We start from the raw sequence: 17,610 nt of genomic DNA, 5'->3' as shown, positions 1-17,610 counted from the left end.
AGCCAGATTTCGATCGGACGTCCGTGCGCTCAAGGCCACGTCCGCGTCCGTCGACCGATAGTTTGCACGGTTATTTATTTATTTTTATTTATTTTGTGTGTTCCTAGCTTTACGCTAGCTTGAAGCTAGGAACATACTACGCGGACGTCCGTCGTAAATCGACCGCGACCGCGACCTATCAGTGTGCACGGAACAAAACATCCAGAGAGCCAGATTTCGATCGGACGTCCGTGCGCTCAAGGCCACGTCCGCGTCCGTCGACCGATAGTTTGCACGGTCAAGCTAGGAACACACTACGCGGACGTCCGTCGTAAATCGACCGCGGACGGGAATCTGGACAATGGAAATACACATAACCGTGCAAACTATCGGTCGACGGACGCGGACGTGGCCTTGAGCGCACGGACGTCCGATCGAAATCTGGCTCTCTGGATGTTTTGTTCCGTGCACACTGATAGGTCGCGGTCGCGGTCGTTTTACGACGGACGTCCGCGTAGTGTGTTCCTAGCTTCATGTGTATTTCCATTGTCCAGATTCCCGTCCGCGGTCGATTCACGACGGACGTCCGCGTAGTGTGTTCCTAGCTTTATTCTTCAGATTCTTTTAAAAAGCGCCGTTGTGTCAACACTTACTAATAGGGGCAATTACATCGACGCGGTCCTCGCTGCTCAAGCCCGAACTAAAGTATTTTCTTCTCAACGATTTACCTAAATAACTTACAAGTGGGTCATTCGAGGTGATTTCAACAAATCGAGTGTGCTGTATGATTTTTGATTTGAATTAAAAAATTGAGGATATACTGTCCGTGCTTTAGTCTAACCGCATGGATGTAATTGCCCCTAAAACCTAAACATCTGTTGCAGGAGTAAGTGGAGCCCTTTATACTGTTCGAAACATAGGTAAAAATGATAAAAAGTTAAAATGGTCGTGGATTGTCGCGACGTCAACTGTCAAGTGATAATTGTCACTGATGTCAGAGTCAGATGAAAAGTGCCATAACCTCAAAAACTAATGAATGATTTCTGAAGACAAGAATATCATATTTATGGAAACATATAAGTAAAGTATTTGGAAACTCGGTAGCAACATTTTATCGTCGTCATGGCTGGAACGTTATTCCGTAAGTATTTTTTTTATATACAACAATAATTAGTCATTGTTTAAACACTGGTTCTTGTACACTATAACTAAACAATATTTTGTTTTAGGTTCTATGCTAAACTCTACATTATCGGCTTATAAGGCGAACCCCACTCATATAGTAAGTCTTACTTTCACTATTTTGATCGAATAAGTAATAACGTGCAATGTATACATGTGTACTTATTTATAGATAGTATTAAACCTGATAAGATTGACACTGATCTCGTTATTTTTTCAGCGTACTATACACAGTTCATCAGTTTTTTATGCTGCCCGTAAGGGTACTAGAGCAAAGGCTCGTGCAAAAAAAGTGAAAGTTGAGATTACTAAAGTAGGGTTTATTCCCCATAACCAGAGAGGAGCTAATAAGTAAGTAAATGCATTATATTATAGTATAGATTCAGATTCATTTATTTCTTAATAAGTATTACATGTTTTTATTACAAACGAATATAAAAATGAATACATATTAAGATTGTCAGAAATATAGAATTATTAAATATTTGATAATTAACAAGATTATTATTATTAATACATACAATATGGCCCTAGACAAGATGTCACAACCTGCGGGCCTAGCCCACTAGTGTGACATAGCCTATCATGTCAGTACTTTTTGTTCCAATTTGATACTATATCATGCAACCATGCTGATACTGTTGTTTTGATAACCAAGTTAAGCTCAGCTGAAGTTGGGCCAACCCATAATTATGTATAATTATTTGTTTACCAAGTTTAAAAGGGGCAAAATAACTTTTAGTTACATTTTGAAATGTATTCTAAGTGTCAAAAACTAACTACAGACAAATATTTAAACATTACAGAGCCGCAGCTAAAATTCACACACCCAAGCATGTAGACGACTCCATGAAACTAATATCAAAAGATGATGTTTTTCCCATTAAGTATTATCAATGGGTGGTGTATTCTGCCGAGGATGCTGTCCGTGCTCACCAAGAGACACATCATGCCACAATGTACAATGAGCCTAGTGCATTTGTGTATGCTAGGGTTGAGATGAATATGGAGGCTGCGAAAAAGGTCTGTGTATTATTTATTTCCTTATATCTTTTCCATCATGTGCGGATCCAGGGGGGTCATGAACCTGAGCCTTTACCATGTGACCCCCCCCCCCTGGGCACGAAGCTAGATCCGCGCTTGTTTTCCATAAACTATTAGGTCGCATCTGCACAGACTGCAGGGTCGCAACTGTGCAATGCAATGTCGTTGCACGACAAATGATGATTGTCGACGTGCCATGGCAGCTCGCACCTTTTCCTTGGCTAAAAGTTCTGCCTCTATTGTCTAATTTCAAACTCTGTTTTACTTTCTCTGTATTTCAGTTTCAACTATCTTGTTTTAAATTTCAACATGTGCCATTATCTCTATCCACAGAACCGCTTTGTAGACCCATTTGTGCGGTTAGCTCTCCTGCCTCACCATTTTCCGCGGGAAGAGGAACGCACCATCCTCGCTTTCTGCAAAGCTCCCGAGCAGGTCAAGCAGGCTAGTGAGGCTGGGGCTACCACTGTTGGAGGAACTGATTTGATTAAAAAGATTCAGGTACCTAAGTGAAAAAAAAAAAATCTAAGTTTCTTTTTTGCACTCCAATGTGTTGTTCCTTATTTTAACTCAATTCTATGTGCATTCTAAAGGCCGCTTTTATAAAATAAACTAATGTTCCAACTCAATTCAAAAGAAACTGGCTTGGAATAGTTAGACAATGTCAAAAGTTAACTGTTGTTCACGTATCTGCGTAGTTTACGAGTTCTGCAAACAGCTCAACACGCTTTACTGAGACTTCAGGAGCTAAGCAATCCTTTGCACAGGACTCCATTATTTTGTCAATAAAGTAAAAGACCATAACAACAGATGCGAGCGATTAGGCGGTTCCACACAGAGACTCTGCCAAAGGTGACGAGGCACGTCTGTATTGAACGTTTACCGTATTACTGCGTAGTATCAACGCCATGCGATTCCACCATGGTTTACAATGTTCGTCATGGCTTCAAACACGTTCATCTAAAATTTTAGGAAGGCTCCATAAAAGTGGCAGAATACGACTTCGTGATCGCTCACCCCAACATACTCACAGAGCTGGTGCCCATCCGAGGGCTGATGAAGCGGAAGTTCCCGAACGTTCGCGCCGGCACCGTGGACACCAATCTAGTGGACATGGTCCGCAAGTTCGCCGCTGGCGTCCAGTATAGAGTGACGAGGGATGAATATCAGCAGAATTTCGGAAGCTGCGATGTCCCTATTGGCAGGGTAAGGGATTTATTTTGTTTTAGATTCATTTCGTTTTTTGATACCCATTACCAATCTTGTGGACATGATTCGCAAGTTCGCTACTAGGGTCCAGTATAGAGTCACGAGGGATGAAGACCAACAGAACTGTGGAACCTGGGATGTCCTTGTAGAGGATTAGGATTAGCTGGAATAGTATTAGTTTTACTAGTCGCAATTAGTCACATGCTATGCTTGGTGTTCAATATAGGGTGACAAGAAAGGAGTAAGTACTAACACATTTGGCAGCTGCTGTGTCCCTATTGGCAGGGTATAACTTTTACTTTATTTACTAGATCAACTTTCGATAACGATTCGTGATGATGCGAATCTTGTGGACATGGTTTGCAAGTTAGCGGCTGGCGTCCTGTATAGAGTGACCATCAGGGACGACTACCAACAGAACTTTGGGGGGAATATACTCGTGCGACGAGGTTGTTTTGATTTTCTTCTTATCCACAGATCCACACTCTTATCGTAATGTACTCAATAGGGCGATAGTGAATGTGTTCTAGGTATAGATCAATATCCAGTGTTTGTTTGGCACGCCATTACTTCCTTATACCGCCTCCTTCTCTTGAAGAGTTCCCGCGTGCTAGCAAGTTGTCCCAGTCTATAATATGTATGTATTAATATTAATGTTGTGTTTTATTTGTTTCATTCAGTTAAATATGGAGGTAAAACAAGTCGCTGAGAATATTGCAGCGCTGCTAAAGGACATACAGTCTGTGAGGCCAAAGAGGGATGGACTTTTCATTACCAAGTAAGTGCATCCAAGTTTTGACCACTGTCCTGTGCTAGGTAGACCGCTAGGGTCCAACTTGTTACGGTTTTGGTATAAAATTTGGAAATTTGATTTCTAAAAAACTGCCAATAAACCTTTGGTGGCTTCCAAACTTATGATCACGAAGTGTAACACCAACCAAGGCACGCGTCTTCGCCAATGACGTGATTTATACAATAAAATATGATGTGTTATTTGCGTTCCAGGTGTCTAATCAGCAGTCCCCCGTCAACAGAGAAACTGAAGATAGATCCGTTTGTGCACGTAGACAGGACACTGGCGCAGGAGGTGCGAGACGACAGCGACGATGAGGACGACGCGGTGGCTGTAGCCCAGTGATAAACTGTACAACTGATGGCCTATGATGCTTGCAATTTTGTCATTTATCTACGTGGATAAAGCATCCGTCACGTTCTGGCAAGTATGTCAGTGTGAGAGTGACAGGTGTTTTATCCACATTGATAAGTAGTAAAATTGGAAGCATAATAATAATAAGCCCTATTGGTTGACAATACTGATATGGATCGGCAATCCGCTTCAGTGTGATAGCGGCTCCACACGCTTTTGTGACAAACACCCGCTGAATTGCCGCGGTTTATCAAAAACCCCTGGGATTTTAGAAGAAAACAAAAATGTCTACTGTAAAAAAAATATATCGCGATTTTTTCTACTGGCAAGTTGGGATGATTAAAGTCCTTAATTTTTTTTTGCCTTTGTTCATTTGGCAATTTAAAACATGTGGTTTGTGGTCCTAAACACAAAAAACCTAAGGAGTTGTTTGTATATTCCTAAATAATAAGGTGTACCTAGACTGGTTTCAATGAAAAAAAATTTTCTCTGTTGTACAGTGTGCACACAGGAGTGACTTGCGGATTCATATCCCATATGAAAGCCGTCTTAGAAATGTTTACCTATAAAATATTATTTATAAATTGTGGTTGTATTCTTTTATTTGTCGGTAAATTAAAAACATGTATTGTTATGTTTTAGTAGACTAGTTGCATCAACCACACTTGTGTCGCTTAAATTCAAATTTGGGTAGATCCATTCTGCTATAAGGTTGATTATCTTTCAGATCATATTATATTTATATCAGACACATCATCGTCACGCAGCAGACCAGACATCTATGGAAATTCCCATACAATAAAGTTTAATGAATGCTTTAATTTAACGGTGACAGGCGGTTTGATGCAACCAGCCCTTAAGTGTATTCGATCTGCACCCTACTACCCACAATCCCCACTTCTGCCTATTCTGGTTTTAATTTTTTACACTAAAGATAATACTTAAATGGATATTCGAAAGTTTGGCCTTTCGTTTGAAAGATCATATATCATCGCTTTGGTAAAAACGAGTGACTACGCCAATTCTCGGGAATCTTTGGGTTAGTTGCCTAATGGAAACCATCCAAGAGAGTCTTATCCAAGTCATCTGTAAAGTAAGTGTTTAAGCATGATAATTAAATAAAACTGCAATGGTTATTGTGCTTAATAGAAAGTGTAATGGCAGTCGGGCGTACGACCACAGATAATATAAATGTAGACGTTGTACAGATATAGTCTATACTTTACATCTCCCTTTCTTTATAGAATAACTAAAAACTATTAAGTATGAAATCATAATAACTTCACTACCTATTGGACTTTAAATTATATAAACTTGTTCAAATATATAATGTCGATTTCTCTAATCAATATCTGGAGTGACATTGTTATTACACTGCTACCTTAGTAATTTTAAAGATTAAGTCTATTTATTGGTTTAATAACCCTGCCGCTTCTTGATGTTCGCGGAGCTGCTGGGGAAGTCACTGCTTCAATAGGTTTCAGGTTAGAATTGTCTGCCGATGGCGGGATTGATGGTGATGGTACTGTAGGCGATTTAGGGACCTCCGGTGACTGTTGCACTGTTGACTGCTCAAACTGTGGTGTGGTATTTATGTATTTGGTTTCTGGAATTACCACTGTTTCGCTAGTTATGTCTGCTTGTGTCTTGTGCAAGTGGCTGTAATTTCTCCTGAACTTTTGGCCTTTGGTTGTTTGTATGATAACTGATCTTTTCAGCTCTTTTGGGGTCTCTATTATTTTTGCTTCCTCCCAGCGTCGATGGCCAACCTTGTGTCTGACTTTATCATTAATGTCAAGTTTGCCAGGACTTTTTGTGTGTCTATTGCTGTATTTGACTTGTTTTTGTCTCAATAGCTGCAGTTCAGCAGAGACTCCTTGCACTATTTTAGGTTTTAATAGACTGTCAGTCACAGGGATTTGGGTTCTCACAACTCTGCTGAAAAGACGTTGACTTGGAGAGCCCAAAGTGTTATTTCTTGGTGTATTTCTCCAGTTCAGTAAAGCCAGTTGAATATCAGATTTGTCGATACTACATTTTCTTAGTATGTTCTTAGATGTTTGAACTGCTTTTTCTGCGAGGCCGTTGCCCTGATGATGATGTGGACTAGATGTAACATGGTTAAATCTCCACTCCTTTTGAAAGTTCTTAAATTCTCTAGACATATATTGTGTTCCATTGTCAGTTTGTAGCTCTTCAGGAACTCCGTGTACAGAAAACCATCTTTTCAGGTATTTAATTACTTCACAAGAAGACTGGTCTTTTAGGCGTTGAAAATCTAAATATCCAGAGTAACTGTCGCAGATTACCAGGTATACTTTGCCTTTAAATTCAAATAAATCTGATGCGACTATCTGCCATGGGAGTGTAGGAATCTTGTTAACAAGAACGGTATCTTTGATGTTTTCTCGTTGCGTTTGTTCACAGACAGAGCAGCCTCTGACTAGTTTTAAAATGTCATCATATTGTCCTTTCCAGTAAAGAAATTGTCTAGCTCTTCTTAGACAACTTTGTATGCCTAGATGTCCTTGATGAATGATCTTAAGCATTTTGGGAATTTGTGATTTTGGCACTACTATTTTTTCACCTTTGAAAATAATTCCTCTGGAATAACTTAATTCTTCTTTAAAATTGAAATAATGTTGTAGTTCTTTAGGAAGTTCATGAACATTTTCAGGAAATCCTTTCATTATTGTTTTGAGGAGCACCTGGAGATGTGGATCGTCTTTTGTGTCTGTAATTAATTGTTCTTTGGCATCAAATGACATTGGTAGTATAGATGCAATTTTCAGATTTTCCTCAGGTTCATATTTTAGATTGGAAGCATCACAGTCTCTACTAAGGAAATCAGCCAAGGGTATTTCTGTACCTTTCTTAAAAATTACTTTTGGTGAGTATGGTGCTAGATTAAACAATATGCGTTGCAACCTTGCTGGAGCGGATTGTATGTTTTTCTTGAATATTGTCTCTAATGGTTTATGGTCCGATTCCACTATTAGTTCTTTTCCATAAACATATTCATGAAACTTTTTACAGGCAAATTGTATGGCAAGTGCTTCTTTTTCTATTTGTGGGTAGTTCTGTTCGGATTTTGACAAAGCCCTGGCTGCATAGGCTACTGGTTGTCCTTCTTGAAGAAGTGCCGCTCCAAGGTTTTTCGAACTTGCATCTACTGATAGTGTCACTGATTTATTTACATCATAGAGTCTAAGTACTGGAGGACTTTGAAGTACTTGTTTTATTTTCTTGAGAGCTTCATCATGATGTATTTCCCAGGTGAAACTTGCATCTTTGTGTAACAAGTCCCTTAGTGCATTTGTTAGTTCTGACATGTTAGGTATAAATTTATTTAAGTATGTGATCATCCCTAGTAGTCTCTGTAGCTCTGTTTTGTTTGTTGGTGTTTTCATTGCTTGTATGGCTTCTACTTTGTCCGGGTCTGCTTCTAGTCCATTTGCTGAAACAATATGACCAAGGAATTTAATTCTCTCTGCTTCCAGAATGCACTTTTGTTTATTAAGTTTGAAGCCTGTTTTTTTCAGTACTTCACTGACGTCACTGACAGTTTTACGTAAATCTTCCCTGCTTTTTGCATGTATGAATATGTCATCAATGGATACCCTCACATTTTTGAATTTACTCAACAAGTTTGTTAATATTTCTTGAAATATTTCAGGTGCTGATGAAACCCCAAACGGAAGCCTCTTAAAGGAATATCTTCCCCATGGTGTAGCAAAAGTTAGAATTTTTTGAGTTCTTTCTGAAAGTTTGATTTGCCAGAATCCTTTTGTACAATCTAATAGTGCAAAGTACTTAGAACCTTTGATGTCAGCGGAGATCTCTTCTATAGTGGTGAGTGGAAAATGACGTCTCAGAATATTTTTGTTTACATCAGAAGGATCTATACATATTCTTATTTTGCCCTTCTGTTTAACAATTACCATAGGACTTACCGCAGGAGTTGGCTCAGTTTCTGGTTTTATGACGTCTAACTTCACCATTCTGTCCAGTTCTTGCTTTACCTCTTCTCTTATAGCATGTGGTATTCTTCTAGACGGTTTTATCTCCAACTTTGGGTTCTCTATCAGGTCTATGTCATACTCATAGCCTTTATAACACCCTAAACCTTCAAATATGTCTTCGCTTGTTTTCAGGGACTTGATTCTAGCGACGAGTCCTAGTTGTTTGCAGGATTTACGTCCCAGAATTGGCTGGTGTCTTTCTTCGATGACTTTGAACAAGATTTTTACCCACTCGTCTCTCAGCTTGCACATCAATTCTACTTCTCCTAGGACGGTTATCTCATTTTCAGAATAGCATGTCAAGTTTCTTGTGCGGCTCTGTTTTAAAGTTGCTTTTGTTTGGTCCAATATATATTTTGGTAGGACATTACATTCCGCTCCGGTATCTAATTTCACTTTAAATTTTACACCATCAACTTCTAATTCTTCTTTCCAGCTTTTTTCTCCGTCAGCACTAATTGAACCAATATAAAACTCTTCTTCAGAATCTGAACTTTCTTCTAATGCATGTACTTTGTTTTTCTTTTTGGTATTTAGACTCTTCTTAGTTCTGCACATGTGAGCAAAATGACCATTTTTATTACACTTTGTGCATGGTTTGTTGAAAGCAGGGCATTCTTTGCGGCCATGATTTGTACCACACCTTCTACAGTCGAATTTCTCGTTTTGCGCTTCTTTGGAGTTTTTACTTTTCACTGTGAAGACTTTTTCTGTTTTATTTTTGCCCTCAAATTCGTCCAATTGCTTAGAAGCTTGTTCACTTGTTTTGCATATATTGATAGCTTTTGTCAAGGTGAGTTCATCTTCTGTTAGCAATTTTTCTCTTATTTGAGTCGATTTAATTCCAAATACGATCTTGTCTTTTAACATTTCGTCAAGTAAAGAGCCGAAGTCACATTTAATTGCTTGTGTTTTTATTCGTGTCATGAAGTCATTAAATGGTTCATCTTCGTTTTGTTCTATTTTGTAGAATATATATCTCTCGAATGATATATTTGTTTTTGGCGCAAAGTATTCGGTGAACTTTTGTTTTATGATTTTGATGTTGACTTTGTCAGTTTCGTTGAGGTTAAACCCATCATATATTTCTATGGCGTCTGGGCCTATAACAGCCATGAATGTTGCTGCTTGGACCTCAGCTGGTTTTTTGTCCAATTGTATGGCTGTGGCAAACCATTCGAACTGTTGAGACCATTTTTTCCAGTTTGTAGATATCTCGGAGTTAATTTGGAGGTTAGCTGGCGGCTTGATTCCCGACACTGCGTCATTTGTAGGCGTAGTCATATTTTTATCAGTTTTATCACTACAGTCTTTTTGTTTACACTTTCACCACTTCTGACACCATGTAAAGTAAGTGTTTAAGCATGATAATTAAATAAAACTGCAATGGTTATTGTGCTTAATAGAAAGTGTAATGGCAGTCGGGCGTACGACCACAGATAATATAAATGTAGACGTTGTACAGATATAGTCTATACTTTACATCATCGATCTCTATTAAGGCCCAGGAAATGGCTTGACAGATTTTATCCACAGTCGTTTGCGGTTTGTTGCAAGGTGTGTGGAGACCTAAAATGTATATTTGACAGCTGTCAGACAAAGCGAAGTACGCTCTAATATCGCATGATTGTACTCTGATTATAGTGTTTTGTAGAAAAAAGATACTGTAAATTTTAATGAACCCACTATGGAAAGCTGTTATTTTTTATGGATGGCAAAAAATGTAATTTTGTCACATACGGTCGTGAAATGGATTTTTTTGATAAAATTCGACTATGAATTATTTAGTCAAACACTCACTATATTTGAACGACCACTGAAATGAAAGAAAAAATGTAGTTGTCAATGTCCCTAATCTGGCCAATCACAGCGTTAGATGAAAATCACAACTATGCTTTTATTGGTTGGCGAGTAAAAATTCGTAAAGGTGTCGACATTGCACTGAAACGCCTTTGGACACTGGTCGTGAGTGAAGGGGGCGTAACGTAAAGTTATCCGCCATTTTGTCCCCGAGACAATTTAGATTTATAATTATTTTCAACCTGTGTGAATATTATTAATCCTTGTATAAAAGTGATAATTCGGAGGCTGTGGAGTGTTTTGCGGAGCTGTGATATTTGTGTCTCCAGTTATTTTTGTTTACCTTCATCTTGACGTTTTATAACTGACCGATTTTGACGTCGTATAGAGCTCTAGATAATCAAAATGGGCACAAGAGAGGACGAATACGATTATTTGTTCAAAGGTAAGATTTCTAGTATAAAGTAATTTTTACGTGATTTCGGTAGGACACACCCTTACACAGTTTAGGTCTTTGAAAGTTGCTTTTATGCCATTGTTCTACAACTACGTTTGAAATGTATCATAACTCGTAGCAGAACAAATCTCTTTGTATTTTGTGGTACCTAACATATTTCTTAAAGTTGTAGGAGTAACTCTGAAAAGATGTTGAAGTTGTAGGAATATAGTTTATCGTTTGTATGCAAGCTCATCAGCTGATTTGGGCGACAACAATCGATTTCACGTAAATTATTGAAGTGAGTCACCTTGTGAACGGTCTATAATGGTAGTTCTGAACCAATTTACGGGTGAAACACTAAAATCTAAGACGATAATCTTGTTTGTTTGTTCCAGTGGTCCTAATAGGAGACTCTGGTGTGGGTAAATCCAGTCTTCTCTCTCGTTTCACTAGAAATGAATTTAATTTAGAGTCTAAATCAACAATAGGCGTGGAATTCGCAACAAGAAGTATAGAGGTGAGTGGTTTTGCTGTGAATCAGTTTCTAAGGCCATTATGCTAATTTTATGATAACATAGAGCTCCATTGTTGTTGAGTGAACATATTTCTTTGTGTGACAAGTGTATGATTTGGCAGAAATGATTATGAGTAACAAAAAGTGGTAAGCCTCTTAAAATATGGAAAAATTCTATAGTTAGTTTATTTTTACTACAAATCTGTGTTATTAAATTTATGTTTTCCATTTATTCAAGCTAAACAAAGGGTTTTGTTCTAAATAGGTAAAAATAAATTTAACTATACCTATAAACATAATAATCATTACACCATTAAATACCTGTACAGAAATATTATTGATTATTTATATTTTTTGGCCTTTACTGAACAATTATTGTCATTGTTTAGACTTGCTTAAAGACAAAACTATAGAAAATTTGTAAATAGTTATGATAGCCATAAATAAAGTATACAGTATTACCTTGATACTGTATTACAATATTATTATACATCCCTTATTTTTCCTTGTGTGATGATTTATACATCTGAATGGGAACAATGTCAGTCCCTCTCCCTTTTATATTGGATTGGACATTGAACCAAGAGATTAAGAAAACACCATAATTTGTCTCTGATTATTCATCATTTTCACAATAATTTAAAACTCTTTCATTATTTTCTTTTGTTTATTGGCAACATTCTTGAATAATGAGTTCATTCATTTTGAGTTACAACAGTTAACAAATAACTGTATCCACTCCTTATAAGTAACAATGATTTAATAACTGGGTATTTGGGTCAATTGTGCTGTCTATTTTATTTGGTGACTTACAATATGCCCCTATGATAGTTGATTCTATTTCTAATTTTGCTTACCATTTGAATAAAAAAAAATGTTTTATTCTTATACCTATTTGTATTTTTTTAAATTACAAAAAGTGTTTGGTCTGCTATTATAACATTGGTAATATTGATGTTGCTATATTTGTAGAAGAATGAATTTAGTGAAATGTTTATTGGCTATTGACAGTGAGACTTAATTTCATGACTGTGAGAAGTTACATAAAAAGTTCTCATTGATTCACAATTAAGAAATAAAATCACATTATTTCTATTGACTCTGGAACGATTATTGTTTCTAATTAATTATAAACACCTTCAGTAAAATGGAGCTGTCATATTATAGTCAAATCTCAATTTGGTACTTTGATGGTCCCAAAACATCCAGTAATCTGGCACTCTCTCTCTATTTATAGAGATGCAAGTGATCATTTCAAGTCCCAGGCCATCATCCTCCTTATCCTTGCGTTATCCCGGCATTTGCTACGGCTCATAGGAGCCTGTAACTGTAAATAATCAGTTTGACTTCACCTGAAAACTGACCAGATAATAGTCGAATTTTCTATGAACTTATTATTTTAGTACTTTTTATTTACATACACATGAAAATAAATAGATAATGGCTCTAATTTCCAGTAATCCGAATTTTTCCGAAAAATTCGAATTCGGACATCAGCAACAGTGCAGGATTATTGTAATGCTTGAATAAATGAGAAGCTATTTTACTGGTGTTGGCACTGAAAGTATTTACATCATTCTTTAGAATTAGAATAACCAAAATAAATAAAAAGTATAGGTATTATGCAGTAATCAGTGTTGAGTTGTAGCCAACCAATGACACAAGTAAGCATTTTCCTCCTTGTCAGTTTCCAATCTTTTTCTTCTTCATATAGTAGAATGAACATTAACTTATATTTTTGTCCTTTGCCTCTACAGAGAATCATTGAACATAATTTTATTGAAAATTTTATAAGCTTGCTCAACTTGTTTTTTTTTTGGGTAAAATTAAAATATGTATAAATTAAAAAATTACATAAAAGTCAGGTACCATACAGTATTTTTTGCATTACATGTTCTGCTTTGACAATGCAATTATCTGTATCTTAAAAACAAATAATATCAGATAGAATCACAGATAGAAAATGTAATGTATATCTTTACATCTTTTTTATACTATGTCGGTGGCAAACAAGCATACGGTCCGCCTGATTGTAGGTGCAATTAGCCTTTTCAGGGTTTTATTATAATCCATTTAATGAACTAGGAAACTTTTGGTAGGCATTTAATGAACTCTCCATTTAGTAGTAATCTATGATAAAATACTAAAAATACCTACTGATAATGATAGCCAAACACAATGAGCCCATTTAACCTCATGTTAAGGGGTCAATATGTCTCATCATACAATACAAATATTCTTTATTGCGCACCAATATAAAAAAGATCGTGACAGCAAAATCAAGCACATAACTGTCCGGGTCACTATCAAATTTACCTTATCGCTAAAAGACTATATAGCTGACACGTCTGGATTGTGTTATGTCTTTGTGGCTACGTAGACATGAATGCTAAATGTGTCTTTAGCAAAACGTCTGGATCTTAAAACGTAACAATTTAAAATTATCTAACTGCAAAACATCTTCATCTTCGAATGTCTGTATTACAAAACAGACATGAAGGCTAAACGGTCAAGGAGCAAAAAATCTGGATTGTTTAATGTTTTTATTGCTAAATAGAATAAACGCCAAACGACCGGTTAGCAAAACGTTTGGTTTTAAAATGCTTAAGTGTCTTGAGAATTCAAACCTTCTCGCACTGTTAATAAGAACTGTTCTGTTACATATTTATAAACCATGGCGATGACACATTATATTTCCGTACGTTTTGCTACTGAATAGTTCTGTGTTGACGTCAATTAACTAACTACACTTTTGGCTTTTTAGATATGCTAATCATACGGACTATGTATATTTCCAGACGTTTGGCTACTCATTCATTCTAAGTCTTAGCCATCCAGTTAAATTTACTTTTTGCTGATTGAGTATTCTACTTTCATGTCATCCCAGCTGAATTGACTTTATACTGACTGTATATTTAAATTTTCTGACATCTAGCCGAAATAGTCGTTTAGCGATAAGGTAAACTTGATAGTGACCCAACTGTCCTATTGCTAAAGGGCAATCTCTGCCAGACAACCACATATATGATGATGTAACTATATTGAAACATTTTTTGTTATCAATAGATGTATTGTATGTAGATATTTACGGTTTATGGCATTATATCAATTGCAATCACTTCTGAACTAATCAGTTCACATTACAAGCAAAGACCTTGTCATGTTATCAAATATTTGACTACTATTATAATAAGTCCTCCATTTCTTATCAGAAAGTCTTTAAATGCGTATATATGCTTATGTCTAACTGTTTATACGTTAAATCACCATAAGACAGCATTAAGTCGTATGTAAAACAGATTTTTTGGTTGATAGTTTTGTTGACTTTATGATGTATTACAGGAAATGCGCTAACCTATGTTCCTCACGTCACTTAAACTCAATTTACTATTTTCGGACTAGACGCTTACCTTCAATAACAATTATTTAGATAGCAGCACAGAATATATAATAGTACAAGTACAGAAGGCCCACTGCTTTGATGTTCAGGAAATGCCACCTTTTTAAATGCCTACAAAATTCTAACAAAGAAAGGAGCCGCACGTGCGCAGCGTCGGACTATAGGGTTGCCTATGGATTAAAACGAATTAATATCAGATAAAATGTTATACTATTATAGTCAAGTTTTGGGTACTCTCTAGGTATATATACAGTATTTATGGGTGGGTATGTCCCAATAGTGGATATGTGTAAAATTGTCCTATTTTATTCATGATGTCTATTTAACTAAGCATTATTAGTCATTCCACATGTGGACATCGCATATGAACCTTAAAAAAAAACTCGCGACGTAAAGTAACAATAGAAAGTACGAACGTGCGTTCCGTGAGAACGCGCGCCACCCCTGATTAGGCCGCGAACTCGCGGCCGCCAGCATGTACTTGTAGCGCGGCGATAGAATCGCGCTCGCGGAGTGAGCCGCCCCTGATAGCAGTGCAAAAAGAAGATTCATAGGCACATTTTTCATTATAACTACCAATGTTTTTGTATGATATTAACAAAGAATTAGACAATCTGACAAACTAAACTAGACCACTTCCCATTATCTGTTTGAGATGAAAATTCACTTACATTATTGGGTTTACAGACAAATGAAGCTGATTTGATGATGGACACTAGTGCTTATTATTCAATAAATACTAGCGCTTATTATTTAATAAATGCAACCTACCCTTTACCCTTTTGGGTTTGTTAGAATAGGGAACTTGACTGTTCTTAAAATAAAATATTTTATACCATGCACGAAAAAAGCACCAGATAATTATTAGAAAAACATGGACAGGAAATATTTTTAAATTGAATTTCAATTTAATAAAACAAGTAGAAATATATAATGTAACTGAATTGACCGTGACGTCACTCAATTCGATATCATATTAGCAAGTCGTTCAAATTCGTTTTGTCAGTTCTTAAAAAGAAGCTGATTTGACTAGGAGGCAAGTAGCCTATTGTCTCATTGAGTATGTTAAAAAAATAGTGATTAAAATGTATCAAAAATGAGACTTGACAAAAAACTTTGTTCCCAGGTGGATGGTAAAACCATAAAGGCCCAGATATGGGACACGGCCGGTCAGGAGCGGTACCGCGCGATCACGTCCGCGTACTACCGCGGCGCGGTGGGCGCGCTACTGGTGTACGATATCGCCAAGCACCTGTCCTACGAGAACGTGGAGCGATGGCTGCGTGAGCTCCGCGACCACGCCGATCAGAACATCCTGATCATGCTCGTCGGCAACAAGAGCGATCTCAGGCATCTTAGGTAATCATTACTAACGAGCTTTTGTCCGCGGCTTCGCTCGCGTTAAATTTGAAAATCGCGGATTGCTCCATACTAGAGATGGGCCGAATACGGACTTTGCCGAATACGAATATTCGGTTCAGCTGGTACCGAACCGAACATTCGGCCGAATATTCGGTTCCACTATATTTTAAATCCTGGCTTAAGAGTTAAAAACTTTTCAATGATTGGTAATGAGTACTAACTAAGGCTCTTAATGTTCCTATAATTTAGTGCATAAGAAAATTTAGATTTTTGTTTCTTGCTACGTTATTTTTACTTTTTTACATAATTATTGTAGGTAGGTACTTATATTTAACGCATTTTTAACCCCCTTTGGTCATTAGAATCCTGAAATAGGATGTCATTATCCCAAGAATTACGAAACAATTTACGCTATTTATTTACTTTGTTTATTCGGTAAATATTCGGCAGTATAACCGAACTATTCGGCCGAATACGAACATTGAAAAACTTGCCGAATATGCCGAATACCGAATATTCGGCCCATCTCTACTCCATACAAACTTATATATATTATCATATCAACATTGAACACATAATAAACTCAATGAAAATTAAATTTTAGCAATTTCATAAAATTTTTAATAGCAAATATCTCACTCGGGCCGATTTTTTAGTCTCACGCGTTCGAATTCAGAAAATTGTCACTGAAAATAATAAGCAAGTCACCGTTTTCAACCGGTATTTTAGTGACAAAATCCCGTATGCGAGATTCAAAAATCGCCCTCACTGTTCTGCTCTGACGCCATAAAGGCCCAGCCACGACATTGGTCTAAGCGCGGCAGCGGCGAGCGGCGGCCATACGTGCGAATGAAAAGTCCCATCGCTGTGTCTCGCTTCAATGTATGGCCGCCGCTCGCCGCTGTCGCGCTTAGACCAATGTCGTGGCTGAGCCGTAAGTGCCATAACATTATCCGTGATGCGTAGTTTGTGAAACAGCCACCTACAATCCTACATACATTCAGAACCAACCCACGCAAAGTAGACCATGTACAGTCAACCAAGAAAGTGGTTTACCACTTTTCGACTCTATTTCAAACCAGGGATCGGATACCGGTATTTTTTTCGGAACGGTTCCGTACGTTGACCCGAGAACTTTACTTTAGCGTTTCTGGTTCCATTAACCGGTATTCTTTTTCGTTCAGTGAACGAACGTTTATGAGTGAGAACTGTTCCGAAGAACAGAATTAAATGATACGTTCTTTAAAGAACAGTTCGCGGGAACGGAATTAAATGATACGTTCTTTAAAGAACAGTTCGCAGGAACGAAATTATTTCGGTTTTTCTATTTCCAAGAATTTGAACGAACAGTGCAAGCGGTGTCGGCCACGGCCATCACTTTAGTAAATTTAGTTTGATTTGAGACTAGCGGTGAGAAAACGTGGCGTCGAACGAAACAAATACGTCGAAAACATTCTGCACCACAACCACAATGAAGTAAGTTTTTTTCTTTTAACTTAGTGCTTTCAATTT

General features: G+C 37.2%; 2 protein-coding genes across 2 annotated transcripts in view; both read left to right on the top strand.

Annotated features, from left to right (window-relative positions):
• Positions 1-954: 954 nt before the first annotated feature.
• On the top strand, positions 955-5,150 carry LOC125237518 (39S ribosomal protein L1, mitochondrial). Its single transcript, XM_048144643.1, has 8 exons — positions 955-1,120; positions 1,209-1,261; positions 1,382-1,512; positions 1,968-2,184; positions 2,539-2,706; positions 3,178-3,411; positions 4,095-4,192; positions 4,420-5,150. Exons 1-8 carry the CDS (start codon positions 1,102-1,104, stop codon positions 4,550-4,552), a joined length of 1,053 nt encoding a protein of 350 aa, XP_048000600.1. The 5' UTR covers positions 955-1,101; the 3' UTR covers positions 4,553-5,150.
• Positions 5,151-10,529: 5,379 nt separating this feature from the next.
• The window catches only part of LOC125240339 (ras-related protein Rab-11A), a 33,703-nt gene continuing 26,622 nt past the window's right edge, over positions 10,530-17,610 (top strand). The window contains exons 1-3 of the mRNA XM_048148237.1: positions 10,530-10,828; positions 11,218-11,339; positions 15,863-16,095. Coding sequence (XP_048004194.1) covers positions 10,789-10,828; positions 11,218-11,339; positions 15,863-16,095 — 395 coding nt within the window. The 5' untranslated portion in view covers positions 10,530-10,788. The remainder of the gene's footprint in view (positions 10,829-11,217; positions 11,340-15,862; positions 16,096-17,610) is intronic.

The sequence above is a fragment of the Leguminivora glycinivorella genome, chromosome 2 (genome assembly GCF_023078275.1).
Source record: "Leguminivora glycinivorella isolate SPB_JAAS2020 chromosome 2, LegGlyc_1.1, whole genome shotgun sequence".
NCBI classification, from domain to species: Eukaryota; Metazoa; Arthropoda; class Insecta; order Lepidoptera; family Tortricidae; genus Leguminivora; species Leguminivora glycinivorella.
This window is presented reverse-complemented; position numbering and strand designations above follow the sequence as displayed.

Bases quoted from the DNA above. Each gene is read 5' to 3' on its own strand.
- LOC125237518 (XM_048144643.1), top strand. The intron at 1,262-1,381 runs GTAAGTCTTACT...TTATTTTTTCAG, and splicing joins AGGCGAACCCCACTCATATA to CGTACTATACACAGTTCATC. The intron at 4,193-4,419 runs GTAAGTGCATCC...TTTGCGTTCCAG, and splicing joins GATGGACTTTTCATTACCAA to GTGTCTAATCAGCAGTCCCC.